Source organism: Sitophilus oryzae, unplaced genomic scaffold, assembly GCF_002938485.1.
Source record: "Sitophilus oryzae breed Bouriz unplaced genomic scaffold, Soryzae_2.0 scaffold_1112_pilon_pilon, whole genome shotgun sequence".
NCBI classification, from domain to species: Eukaryota; Metazoa; Arthropoda; class Insecta; order Coleoptera; family Curculionidae; genus Sitophilus; species Sitophilus oryzae.
The window spans coordinates 479,794-493,353 of NW_022145741.1; the positions used below are offsets into that span (position 1 = coordinate 479,794).

A 13,560-nucleotide genomic window follows, 5' to 3' on the forward strand; every position below is an offset into this window, starting at 1 on the left:
TACCAAATTATATTCACGGTAACTATATGTCTTTTATATAATGAATTATTTATTTATAATTTATAACCTTTTTTATAATTACTTATAACTGATTGTATAAATTCTGATAACTTTTATATATACTTGTATAGTGTTGAATGTGTTATATGTAATTTTATTAACAATGTTATAATAAAATAATCAAGTTACAAATTTTTCGTGTTTTATTCTAATTTCAGGGATAATTTCAACCTAGATTATTAATTTATTTGTATCAAAATACATTATTTTTATTTTGTAAAATGTTTTGTTACAAATAAGTTCATAAAACTAGATTGAAATTACCAAATATAAGTAAAAACTTATGAACTGGCAGTAAAGGTCCATTTAAAAATATGGCATGAACTTTTAGTTCTGCCAGTAGCCCGCTTTTGATCGCTGCGAGCGCGTGTTTCCAGGCTTTAACATAGGAGTTTTCATTTCTTTCAGTTAGTTATTCTATGTCTGACACTGTTGACGTTGACAATGCTGTCTGTGATCTGACATCTGGCATCCTGACATCTATCTGACATATAATAACACTGGTATGTGGTAGAGGTTGTGTTTTGTGTGTTATTTTTGATTTTATAGTTCCTTTGTGAATAGTGACTTATTTTATGTAGGTATATATTATTAATTCTACTTCTAAAATAGGCTACACTTTAAGGGTAATTCAGTAGATTCATTTAATTGTTAGGTTTTTGTAAGAAATTTATTACTATTTATGGATGGTTCCTTATCAGGCGCTTGACAAATAATGTAGTCATTTAATTAATAATTTTATCAGCATAATACCTCGAAGAATACTAATAATCAGCCGTAGCCTAGACGAACGTGGAAATCACGTTCAATTTCAGTTAGTTTTCGTAACATCTATAAAAAAATGCAAATTATACTCGCCAATAATTATCTGTGGTTCAAACTTTAATTTATTTCTTGTATTACTAATTTTTGTACCTTTTAAAAACCCATAATATAGCATTCATTGCTGTTTATAATTAAAAAGTATTTAATTTGTCTGTTTAATAAACTATAGCTGAAAAAAACAGTTATTTTTAGATACTGTAGACTTTTATATTCTGTTCATCTTTTTCAATTTGAATTTCAAGGTGTCAACTGATTTCAACACATCGCTCATCAATTTTTCAGTATTTTTACTTTTTAGATGGCGGCCACAGTCAATGATCTTTGGGTTTCGTGGTTCAGTTGTTGTGTGGCGCAGCCCCAAAAACGAAGACGTAGGATAGATAGGTTAGATTTTTTTTATCAGCTATATTTTATTTGAATTATAAATTTACTAAATGATATTTACTCTAGATCAATGATTGGAAACCCAACAAATTTTGTCCATACTGGGCATATTGGCAGTCGAGATATAGAAATGCCTGGGGATCAAGTGGCAGCTTTACAGAATCAAATGCGAAGTAAAGGAGGATATGATCCCACATTCAAGGTAAAAAATAAAATTTTGTATTATATAATATATGAAACTATTTTTTTTTGTAGGAGGCTCAATGGTGCCAATAGTTGTGATAAAGGAATATTTTTGATGTTATAGTTTTTATTAGATTGTCTTTAAGACACATTTAATGGTTAAATCTTTCACATCAAGCCAAACTACTAACAATTTTTTTATTTATTTGATTTTTATGAAGTGGTGTTTGTAACCGGAACAAAGAATATAGTCTTAATTTTATATTTTGATCATGTGTATATGGGGAATATATTTACAAAGGGTGGGGATTTTTCATAAAACAATTTTATTTTTTACTGACGTGAATTAAGGAGATAAAAAGACTGTTTTAAGTTTCAATTGAGCACATGGTCACGTACTTTTTTGTAGGCTTGTATATATTTATGTTTTTCATTATTAATAGTTTTTCCTATTAAACTATTGTTTTGTAAATACTTTATTAATCTTTTTTTTTGTAATTGGTTAAAAAGAACAAACATGTTTAATTTATATTGAAAACGTTACCTAAACATACGGCTAGGTTCATACTGAGTGAGTTTTGTCCACTCGCCAATCAAGTCTAAACACTTACGCTACAAGCCATGTCGTGCCTAAATTTATCGATAGTTCTTCGAAAAAGATGTGTACAATCAGTCGTCCACTCCCATTCTAAGCTTCATAAGGACTAAACTTCCCACGCCGCCTATTCGCGCCCCTTCGTATTAATGGTAGATCAGACTACAGTGCGACAACGACAACGTAATGAAACCGAAAACCAGCGCTGCTTCAAACTGCGTCGCCCTGTGAATACACTCCATTCATAATGTATAATAGAACCAACTCGACGCGTAGTGGACAAGTCTCTCAATGTGAATGGGGTCTGATGCTTAAGAAAGATTGATTGCTAGGTAGCTATTTAATATGGACTTTGAAGATAATTATAGATACTAGGCTTAATGGATTTTTGTTGAATATAGATTGATATTAACATAATATTACTTACTATACCAAAAACTGCCATACTAAATATAAATTAAGATTGAAATTTTTGAACTCATTTATATTTTATATTATTATTCAGCTGACATTGGAGCAAAATAAATCACGAATTCACCACAATAAACCAAAATACTTTTAACACAAGACGCGCGTTTAACTAACAAGATAGTTAAAACTCTTGAGTTTTTATCTGCTGATGATGATATCATGCCAAGTGTTTTGGTGTATTCTGGTGAATTAATGTTTTATTTTACTGTTGTAACACCAAAGCTTACTGCTTACTGTATTCACCATCAGGGATTGGTTCATATTTAAATTCTGATTCAATGTCGGCTGCCATTTGAAGATCATTCTCTTCTGCCTTTTATTTAATATAAATATTTTTAGAGTCTTATTAGGGCACATTTATACATTGATTGTATTTTTTACAGTGCTATAGTTTAATATAAAATTTACTTTTTGTGAATGTTTTACGCCAAGAGCATATTCATAGAACTTCTAGAAGACATTTTTCAAACTTGGACATAAAAATTTAGGAAGTAATAGATATATTTTTGAACATTGTCAGTACATAAAAAAGCACAAATAATATTATAAACTTGTTAAAAGTAGCTGTTTTGTACTGTTGACTTTTTAAGAGAACACATATAAAGGTACTCTGTCTTATTCATATAGAACAATAATATTCAGACTAATGATTTGGTGTCACGTGAGGTGACCTCAGCATAGTTGATTTGCAATAAAATTATGTTTTTTATATATTTATGTATTATATCCTAAAGATACCTGTACTTGTAAATAAATCATCTATTGAAGTATTTGTTTTTTATTCAATGTATACTAAAAATTTTTTTATATATACTGTTATTCTAGAGAATAGAAACTTAAAAATAATTACAAATAATAATAAAATAAATATATCAGTCTTATAGTAATTAGAAGTAGATACTGTATGAATTATATACAAAAAAAAGATAATATATTATTCTGAAGGATTTTTATGTGTTTTTAAGTGTCGAATTAAGTGAGCTTTTTGTGAAAACCTTTTATTACAGAATTCACATAGGAATGCTTTTTCACCTGTATGTACTAACATGTGTTGTTGTAGCTGACCCTTTGTAGAAAAAGTTTTACCACAATACTCACAATGGAAATTCTTTTCACCAGTATGGATCTTGATGTGAGTGCTTAAATTACTGGAACTTGCAAACCTATTATAATTTAAGAAGTTTTTTATGCAAAAAGTTATTACTTTATTGTATTTACCTTTTTGTACAGTAAGTACATCCATAAGGTCTTTCAGAAGTGTGTATTGCTATAGTATGCTTTGTTAGTTGTTGAGCTGTGGCAAAAGCTTTATTACATGCTAAACATATATGATTTTTCTCTCCTGTATGTATTCTCATGTGAGTATGTAGATGACCGCCATTTACAAATCTAGAAAAGCCATTTTATTTGGTTAAATAATTTTTATATTGTTATACTACACCGCTTTTGACATAGATGGCATACATATGGTCTTTCACCAGTGTGTGTCCTTACATGGTGAACTAAACTTGATTTGGACTTAAAAACTTTTCCACATGTTTTACACTGATGCATTTTCAATATTTTTCTAGATTTCTGGTCAGAATCTTTATCTGTTTCTTCGTTTTCATTAAATATATTAATATCATCAAATTGTACAGTTATATCTTCTTTCTCACAGCTATTTGCATATTGTATTTTATATTCTGATAGATCATTGTTCTCTTCTTTATTAGGTAAATTGTTCTGTTTCTCCATACATCTGTTCTCGACCTTAAAAAAAATAAAGTAAACAGGAGTATCTTTTTGAAATTTCAACATATTTTTATACATTCTTAATTTCAACTACATGTTGTATATTAGTGTCTTCCTTGGGCACCATGGCTTGATTGTTTTCAGCTTCACTGGCCCCATTGCCTGACTGGCAATTTGTGTCACCTTGATCTTTATCTGATTCAATAAATTCAGAAAAATCAGAAGTATTGGACAAACTGTAATTCTTGAAACATTCTCTTAGTTTTGAATCGGACGACTCACACTGGGTTTTAAACTGGAAAGCTATGTTCAAACGTGATACACACCGCTGGCAAATATACGGTGGTAAACCATCACCTTCGTGTACCTTCATAAAGAAATAAACAAGAAAAAAACATCAATGGGAAATCTGGAGGGTATTACCTTGGTATTACCTGTACTGAAGCGCACGCCATTATCAGAAAAGAAAAATGTGCAGGTTTTACTGGATCGAATATCTGAGTTAATTTACCACATTTTTCTAAGCATATCCTACAAATATTATTGATATTCATGGTTAAATAATAATTTAATAAACTGTTTGATTGCAATGTTTTGCTTTCTTGGGCCTCCATTTTTATTTGAATTTGACAGTGACATATGTCGAATGTAGTTGACCGTTGACCACAGATTGACACTTTATAATTATCTCTTCTTCTTAAGTGTTTTGGATCAACTACAGTTGCTACTGTGGACTTCAGAACCCTTGTTTGATGTCGGCCTTGTGGTCGAAATGATTGCGTCGCTTTCTAGTAGACGCAAGGTCGCCGGTTCGATTCCGGCCTCGGACATGGGTGTTAAATGTGTGTGTGAGTCTGTATTTGTCCAATTTTAAACGCTAATTAAATAATAAGAAATAAGCTGGCTGAATGTCGTAATAGACAAGTGGCCAAAAATAGGAAAAAAAACCCTTGCTTCAGAACAACCTCCTTATAAAGTTATATTTGAAATGGTAAAGGCACGCCCAGATCCCATTGTTTTAAATTTCTATAAAATTTGACCTTGAAAACAACATTATGGGTGCCGAGTCAGGGCCGGATTAAAACGTATCAAAAAATTTCACAGAAAATAAACTATTGATAGACAGGGTCATATTAAAAAAATACTGTAATTGACTGAAACTGAATTTTATTTACACAATACTTTTATCTAAACAAATGAATCGTTAACCGCGCATACTCCTCGAAAAGTAACAATGAAAAAATTAATTAAACATTTAACTGTAGAGAATAGATAATTAATTAAAATTAAAAAACATGCCAGGAGTTACAAACAAGAATTAAAGAAATACCCAATAAAATATCTATTGAACAATCTTAAGAGGCTACATACAAAGCAAATTTTGTTAATATTCATCATAATATGATAATAATATCATCAAGTGCAATTTATTTTATAATAGTTGTCGTAATAATATTGTAGGTTTTAAGGACGTCTAATGTTGTTATGGTAAGAGGTATCTTTACCAATGGAAAGCAGTCCCTAGCTTATTTTACAAGCTTTTATTTAACTTGCTTTGTATACTCTGTTTTTTTTCTCAGGTAAGATTTCGACAGACGATGACAGAAGAAAAGCAGATGACGTCCTATACCAATCTATTTATTTTACTAAAAAAAGTTTCTAATAATTTTTAAGTTAGCGATGGATGGGTTTAAATATAAATTCGTCATGCGTCGTCACTTGTTGTTTTTAACCAGTTTTATTGGTTTATTTCAAAAATGACAGATCGTATTTCAATTTTATTGGTTTGACCAAGGGTTAGACGAAACGATGGACGACAAACGGACGCCGATGCGTATGAACTCGCCTTTAGATTTTTGACGTTTGTCAAAGTCTTGCCAAATTATAGGTTATAATGTTGTGACAACTTTTGTCAAATACCCTGCGGTTTGAAAGATGATGCATTTTAATTCGTGTTATTACTGTTATTACGTGTGTTTTGTGTCTTTTGAAGTCATGTGGAGGAAAAATCGAGTGAAAATTAACTGTAGAACCCAGAGCACAGTTTATGGTTAATACTCGCTGCCCAGGCAGAAAGTCTTATACAGATACACCAATAAAGTTACTATCAATAAAGTTCGTATACCATCTCGTCGTAGATAAGTGCATCTCGAATATGGTAGGACCATACTAAACACATACTAAAAACTGGAGTAGCTATAAAATATCGACATCACACGATAGATAAATAATGGATTTTAGTACTGCAGAAAAATAATGTCAAAAGGTACTGGTTTAAAAAAATTCAGATTAAAGTTAATTAATCATCCTGTGAGGTATAAAGTTTGGTAAGTGTTATTATTAATAAAATAGTTTGTTTTATTTATGTTGTTTTATTTATTCCTGTGGAATATTACAAATTTGTATTATTTGTACATAAGTTATATTGATAAATATAATCATAAATGCCGGAAGTTTCATAAAGCTTGAAAGTAAGAAATAGTTCTTTTTTATATTTTTTGGTATGTGGTGTCTTGTTTTTGTTTGTTTTGTATTAACACATACCGGTTTTTAGTAAATAAAATAACTCGATTACATTTTTTCAGTTTTATACAGTTTTTTTCACAATATTTTGAAGTTACTTGTCAGTCAAATTTTAAATACATATATTAATTTCCTGCTATGCGTTCCAGTTGTACCAACTTATTTCTTTGTAAAATAAAATAAACTACTCTGAAATTAAAATGACAGACACATCTATCACTGTCAAGGATCTTCTCGTTGGAATGACAGATGACAAAACAAAAATGAACTGTCAAATTTGACAGCTGTCAAAAATTTCAAAGTTGTCCGATTTTGATAAAAATCTATATATAGGATGGCCATGGGTTAAAATGAAAAAAAAATTGAGCTGTCAAATTTGACAGCTGAAAAAAAAATCTCAAAGTTGTCCGATTTTGATAAAAATCGATATATTGGATGCTCCCTACCCCATAGTCGGTTTTCATTTTATCTGTCTCACATTTGAACTGTCAAATTTGACAGCTGTCGTTTTTTTTTTAAGTTCTCCTTTTTTAATGAAAATCGATATACATATTATTACTATTATTAGGATGCCCATAAGAAGTTATTTAAGAAAAAGAATTCTTTAAGTGTGTGGCACTGAGAAACCAGCATAACTAAAAAGTAAAAAATAAATTTAAGAAAAAAAACTTTTTCAAAAACAAGGTTTTATTTAAATACATTAAAAAGAAAAAAATTAACTTTTATTATGGTCTTATAACGTCATTACAGAATTTTATATTATATTGTCAAGACTTAAATAGATGTCAACTTGGGTTTAGATCAAATTGGGAAAAAACAATTTGATATAGGCCCAAGAGATCGGTTACCTGCATGACATCGACCCAGATATGTTTTTAAATAACATTAATAATTAAACAATTAAAATACAACAATCTCGGGTCGATAATCAAACGCAGGCTACCAAAGTTCGATTGCCTCATGGTCATAGCCGGGTGAATGTAATTAGATGAAAACAGATTGAACGACGTAACCGGCGATGACCACGAGGGATAGAAAATATAAAAATGTATGCTGAAGAGAGTCGAGGAGTGAGTCCGTCGATGTGAGTCGCATTATTACGGTCAGTAATTCGCGTTATCAGTCCGTTAGCAGAAGACAGCGCAGACTGAAGATGTTCCTGTAAGTACTTATTTAAGTAAACCGTTAAGTCTTGGCATTCTCCGAAATTGTTATATACTGTGAACTTAATATTAAATAAATGCACATTTTGTTCAATGGTTGTTTTGATTGAGAGAGAGAACCTGGTATAGCGACCCTAGCAAACAACCCCCAGCTAGGTCGCGACAATATAAACACTACTCTATTACAAAAACCAAATAATATACAAGGCTTGTCGCGAGATGCGAGATTTGAGTGTACAGTTGCACTCATAAAAATCTGGTACGACAACTTTATCTTGTAATTCCTGTAATTCTTGTAATTCCAATATCTTGTAAACCTATCATTATTCCCATCCAGTTTATATATATAAATTCATCCAGTTTAGAGGAACATTTAAAAAACTTTGTGTCCGAATATTACACACGGGTACTGAAAATTGCAAAAATGATCTGGCAAACATCTTATTAAAAACGGCAGAATAACAATAATACAATTTGATAGACAATTAAATTATGCACCTGATTCTCCTAAAATCTACAGGGCGTTCCATTTAAATTAAACAAGTTATTGCCGTTTAAAGCTAGTAATTATTTAAAATAAAATTTTAGACACTCTGTATAAGGTAGTATAATTTTTATTATTGCAACACAATAACTAATCAATAAATAAACTTCAGTAAATATTTAGTATTAAAAACTTTGATACACTCAGAGAAATAAAGCCTTAAAATTTATACTGCAATTTCTCAAAATTGAAAATATTTCAAAAACGGCGAGGTTTAAGTGTAATAAACCTTAATCAAATTTACCTTTGTTTTAATCGTAGAAACTAAAAATTCAATAATATACAGGGTGTTCCATTTAAAAAAATACAACTTTGATATTTTTTATTCATTTGGGACACTCTGTATCTTGTAAAAATATTTTTAAATTGTAGCTCTAATAGTCCTTCAACGAAACTAAAACTTACAATTTGTAAAAATCTAATCATTTAACTACAATACTCCGTGTCGTATGTGGTGAACAACCCTGTATTTACATTAGAATTAAAAATTATCATTTACGGATTTTTTCTTAATGGTTTTAAACTTATTAGAATTATTTTATTTCTTTCAAGTTATTTAATTTCTAGTTATTTACAGGCAACAATAGTTTTGATTATATGTATTGATGTGAAGTACTACCATGACGAGTCTTATAGAAAAATACACGCCAATGGGAGATAGAGGTAACATTTTACCGATAATGTTACTAATATAATATACTTTGATTATAATGTTTGTATCATATAATTTCTTAAAAATATGAAGTTAGTGGATTAATAGCAATTTTAGACATATATTTTATCGAAGAGTTTTGATAAGACTAAAATAAGCTTTATGTTTTATATTTTTCTCTCTAGAAGGGAGATGGTTTGTGTCGTAGAATCCATTACAGTATTTAATATCGAATACTTTGATATTCTTTTCTTAATTTACTGTAATTTCTTGTTATAATGCCAAATCTTGACAATATGGTGAAGGTTGAGTTTTGATCTTATCATCTTATTAGTTTTATTATACCTGTGTTTATACAAGACCAAATTAAGACTTAGTTAGTTTCTGATTTGTGATTTATATTAAGATCTTTCTTATAATAATTGTTATGTCTTAATCTTAATACTATATTATGCTTTGTCTGGAAAAAAATGTTAAAATATTTTAATTTTGCATATCCTTCCATCCTTCCATTAGGAAAAATATAGTTTATAAATCATATATGCTAAGAAAATCACATAAATTAGGTGTAAGAACAGAGAAATCTTAAGGTAGAAGAAAAATTAATGCAAATATATGTATAAGCAGAATTAAACAAGGTAATTGTTAATGTTGCTGAAATGTTGCTGTTAATGTTGCTGTTTTTAAGGCCTCCGTAGTTTTGATGGAATCCAAACCAAACCAAACCAAATCAAACCTATTAGGAACATGATATGGAGCTACAGCATTTAAAAATTAAAAAAAAGAAAAAACTTGGACACATCCCTTTTAATTATCTGAATTTTTAATAAAGCACTTTTTAAACGTAGCATAATAATCTAGAGAATTTAGATTAATTATAGGAACCTAGAGTTTTATTTCTATTTAATTTTATTGACAATGAAAATACATAATAAGCGTTCACGTGTTGTGCGATATATTAAAATAATAATGTAAATAATATAACGCGTACTATGATTGAAAAAAAATAGCGTCAGCGATGACTATGAAATGAAGATCGCTGTCATTTTATATGGGAAATGTCCTCAAGCGTCATTTCCCAGCCAACTGGAGGCCGTTTTTTCGATCATACGGTATATATTGACAAAAAAACACTGAAAAGCACATATTTGTTTTCTACTGAAAATAATTCCAGACTATATGCAGCAAAAACTCATTTCAAGGTCAACCACCGGATCCACACCTTTATCAATAAATTAGTTATCGTAGTTAAAATAATTTAGTTACTTTATGCTCTCTAATGGAGTGTAGAGGTTGCGACTACATTCTACACTCCATATGCTCTTTCCACTTCGGTAAGTTACTAAAAATAATTTGGCCGAGAACCGCGGTTTGGATTCCTCGTAAACAAAGAAGAACCGTCCAGATTACCCTGGCAGCTGGCAGCAAAAAAGACACGCCTACTTTTTTTGGGCGGGATAGTCCTATTGAGGAAAGTACCTTATTAACAAGCCGGATAGCTCTGGTAGCTTAGGCCATATATAATATGGCCCATATAATCGATTAAAAAAATTGTAACTTTGTAGAGAAGAATTAATTTTTTGGTTATATTCAGTTTATAATTTATGATTCAGTTTTTGGTGAGGTTATAATACAGTTGAAGCTTTAAAAACACATAATGTATTTAGTCAGAGGTTTAGTGGTGTTTTGTGGTATTCAGTTATATTTGGGAGAAAAAAAATTGTTTATGGTTTTTCAAATTTCTAAAACTTTTACTTAAATAATGTCTGACGCTTGGGAAGAAATACAAGAGGTTCAAAGGAAGCGCAATAGTTTCAGGGAACGCCTAGAGAAACGAAAAAAAGAGAGACAAGATATTCTAGGCTCGAATTTGGTAACCACTAGATTCACTGTAACCAAATCTGAGACTTTTACACCTACTGCTGGTGTAACCGTAAAAGATGAAATTAAAATAAAAACGGAAAAGGCTGTTGACATTGATGACCCTGTAAAAATCGATCCCGAACTCGAGAAAATGCTTTTAAAAGAACTTGCCAATGTAACATTACCTTTACCCACATCCTCTAGTGATTTGGTTGGGAGAATAAAGCCTATATCATCTGCAGAAGTATTGCACAAGCAAGTATGCAATTTATTGCAAAAGTTTTCAATGCAGAAGCTGATTATGGTTAAAGATTCTGTGAAAGATGGACTAGTTTTTTTAGAAGTTGCATCAGTGGAAGTGACTAAGGTACACATAAAAATACATTTTTATATATTTTAAGTTGCACAAAATTTGTTGTTAGGTGAATGCCATGATAGCTGAATTTATAGATGAACCAGAGAGACCAACATTAAAAGATACTTTGAAAAGAAAAAGAAAAGAGACTAGTATAAATTGTGAAGAAAATGATCATGATGATAAAAGAAAAAAAGAAAAGAAAGAACCTACAACAGATATATTAGTTAGAAATCAGAAATTTCCCTTAAACTTTCTATTATACCCTTTATTTTAGTCACTTCTTTCTATGCCGTCTACTAAAGAAAAAGAAACTAAGAAGATTGGGGAGGAGATTATGGACTTGTTAAGTAAACCAACCGCAAAAGAAAGGTCTTTGACAGAGAGATTCAAATCTCAAGGTGAATCGCTGATTTTTATGAACTAACATTTTATATCTGTTTTTTATTAGGAGGAAAGCAACTTATGGAATTCTGCCCCCATGGCACAAAATTAGACTGTGAAAAAAATGGAATTACTGATTGTAAAAAGCTACATTTCAAGAAAATTATTCAGAAACATACAGATGAATCATTAGGCGACTGTTCATTTTTAAACACCTGTTTTCACATGGACACTTGCAAATATGTTCATTATGAAGTAGATAGAGCAGGAAAAAGTACGGACCATCATATGACAATTCAAAATAAGCCTATCGTTGGAAGAGTTGAAAGCACCACCTTGTATCCTCCTCAGTGGGTTCAGTGTGATCTACGTTACTTAGATATGACTGTTTTAGGTCTATATTTTTAGTTTTCTCAATAACCTACCTTATTTTTTGTTCTTTAATGGATTTTAGGTAAATTTGCAGTCATTATGGCTGACCCTCCATGGGACATCCACATGGAACTACCTTATGGCACTATGTCAGATGATGAAATGAGACAACTTGGTATTCCTCAGTTGCAAGATGATGGTTTGATTTTTCTATGGGTCACTGGTAGGGCTATGGAATTAGGAAGGGAATGTTTGAATTTGTGGGGCTATGAGAGAGTGGATGAAATTATTTGGGTTAAAACGAATCAACTTCAAAGAATTATCAGGACAGGTAGAACAGGGCATTGGTTGAATCATGGAAAAGAACACTGTTTGGTTGGTATGAAAGGTAACCCCAAGGACTTGAATAGAGGTTTAGATTCAGATGTTATAGTTGCAGAGGTTAGGGCTACCAGTCATAAACCTGATGAGATATATGGTATGATTGAGAGGTAAGCACAATTTGATTATTATTTATAATTGGTAAATATGACTGTTTTTATCTTAGATTATCCCCTGGTACTAGAAAAATTGAGCTTTTTGGAAGGCCACATAATATACAACCAAATTGGATAACATTAGGTAACCAAGTTGATGGAATTAGACTTATTGATCCCTTACTCATAGAGAATTTTAAGAAAAGATATCCTACAGGCAATTGTATGGCTCCACCACCCGATAATGCACACTAATTTAGTTCGATAACATATAATTAGGTTCTTAAGTTCAAAATCTATGTTTTTTCATTACCTAGTTTTTATGAATAAAAAAATAAGAATATCGAGTTTTTTAATAGTTTTAGATTGACCCAGATTGACCTTGTCAACACACACCTACAAACATGGTAATTTTTTTGATTTCATCTAGATACCAGCAGTTTTATTTAGGTCAGAAAACTATTTTTACAACTTCGGAGAGAATGGTTCAAGTTAAAAATCAATTTTCTGTAAATCTCATAATGCCTGATAATAAAATATTCTTTGGGTAATTACCATTCTTTGTTTATAAAATTTCTCTGAATACCTATATTAATAAATAATTACTAGATTCGTATACATTAGATTGAGGTATTTATTGGTCTAATTAGTATCACTGTGTATTGTCATCTGTATTGTAAATTGTAATAAAGTAAAACAATTAATTATTACGGGGTATATTAAAGGTTTAAACCTTTTCCTACGTACAGAGCTACGTAGTACATATTCGTAATTTAAATGCATTTTTAAATCTATTAACTGCTATTAATTTCAAATTTCTTACACAAGAAATCCAGCCAATCACAATCTTTCGTGATACCCTTGTGATACCATTCTTTTGATTTATTTTGATTCTTAATAGAAGATTATTTTTTTTATCTATGGTTTTGATTACCAAGGAATCGATATTAATTCGCCCGATTATAACCTTTAAAAC

The 13,560-nt window shown here is 30.4% G+C and overlaps 3 protein-coding genes across 6 annotated transcripts; 2 read left to right on the forward strand and 1 right to left on the reverse strand.

Moving 5' to 3' along the window:
* The first annotated feature begins 501 nt into the window (after positions 1–501).
* On the forward strand, positions 502–3,282 carry LOC115882496 (CDC42 small effector protein homolog). 4 transcript variants are annotated; one of them, XM_030900577.1, is made up of 4 exons: positions 502–637; positions 1,184–1,269; positions 1,336–1,471; positions 1,525–3,282. In XM_030900577.1, the coding sequence occupies exons 2-4, from the start codon at positions 1,184–1,186 to the stop codon at positions 1,543–1,545; spliced, it is 243 nt and encodes an 80-aa protein (XP_030756437.1). In that variant the 5' UTR covers positions 502–637; the 3' UTR covers positions 1,546–3,282. The 4 variants fall into 4 exon arrangements, with proteins under 4 accessions (XP_030756437.1, XP_030756444.1, XP_030756452.1 ...); XM_030900584.1 differs by having other exon boundaries at positions 543–641; XM_030900592.1 differs by lacking the exon at positions 502–637 and adding an exon at positions 774–874.
* Positions 3,277–4,905, reverse strand: LOC115882488 (zinc finger protein 568-like). Its single transcript, XM_030900567.1, has 5 exons — positions 4,687–4,905; positions 4,329–4,619; positions 3,960–4,270; positions 3,737–3,907; positions 3,277–3,681 (listed from the first exon to the last, which is right to left on the reverse strand). The coding sequence occupies exons 1-5, from the start codon at positions 4,864–4,866 to the stop codon at positions 3,453–3,455; spliced, it is 1,182 nt and encodes a 393-aa protein (XP_030756427.1). The 5' UTR covers positions 4,867–4,905; the 3' UTR covers positions 3,277–3,452.
* A 5,794-nt stretch (positions 4,906–10,699) lies between these two features.
* Positions 10,700–12,934, forward strand: LOC115882514 (N6-adenosine-methyltransferase subunit METTL3). The gene is made up of 7 exons (XM_030900614.1): positions 10,700–10,752; positions 10,799–11,364; positions 11,420–11,578; positions 11,630–11,753; positions 11,804–12,130; positions 12,191–12,599; positions 12,656–12,934. The coding sequence occupies exons 2-7, from the start codon at positions 10,897–10,899 to the stop codon at positions 12,837–12,839; spliced, it is 1,671 nt and encodes a 556-aa protein (XP_030756474.1). The 5' UTR covers positions 10,700–10,752; positions 10,799–10,896; the 3' UTR covers positions 12,840–12,934.
* Positions 12,935–13,560: the final 626 nt, after the last annotated feature.

What these genes read in the sequence shown, in the direction of transcription:
- LOC115882496 (XM_030900577.1), top strand. Translation starts at nt 1,184, where the DNA reads ATGGCGGCCACAGTCAATGATCTTTGGGTTTCGTGGTTCAGTTGTTGT. An exon ending in CGAAGACGTAGGATAGATAG is followed by an intron (nt 1,270 to 1,335) that starts GTTAGATTTTTT and finishes TATTTACTCTAG; the next exon opens with ATCAATGATTGGAAACCCAA. An exon ending in GATATGATCCCACATTCAAG is followed by an intron (nt 1,472 to 1,524) that starts GTAAAAAATAAA and finishes TTTTTTTTGTAG; the next exon opens with GAGGCTCAATGGTGCCAATA.
- LOC115882488 (XM_030900567.1), bottom strand. Translation starts at nt 4,866, where the DNA reads ATGGAGGCCCAAGAAAGCAAAACATTGCAATCAAACAGTTTATTAAAT. An exon ending in ATGTAGTTGAAATTAAGAAT is followed by an intron (nt 4,271 to 4,328) that starts GTATAAAAATAT and finishes ATTTTTTTTAAG; the next exon opens with GTCGAGAACAGATGTATGGA. An exon ending in TGTACTTACTGTACAAAAAG is followed by an intron (nt 3,682 to 3,736) that starts GTAAATACAATA and finishes AAATTATAATAG; the next exon opens with GTTTGCAAGTTCCAGTAATT.
- LOC115882514 (XM_030900614.1), top strand. Translation starts at nt 10,897, where the DNA reads ATGTCTGACGCTTGGGAAGAAATACAAGAGGTTCAAAGGAAGCGCAAT. An exon ending in AGAGAGATTCAAATCTCAAG is followed by an intron (nt 11,754 to 11,803) that starts GTGAATCGCTGA and finishes GTTTTTTATTAG; the next exon opens with GAGGAAAGCAACTTATGGAA. An exon ending in CTTAGATATGACTGTTTTAG is followed by an intron (nt 12,131 to 12,190) that starts GTCTATATTTTT and finishes AATGGATTTTAG; the next exon opens with GTAAATTTGCAGTCATTATG.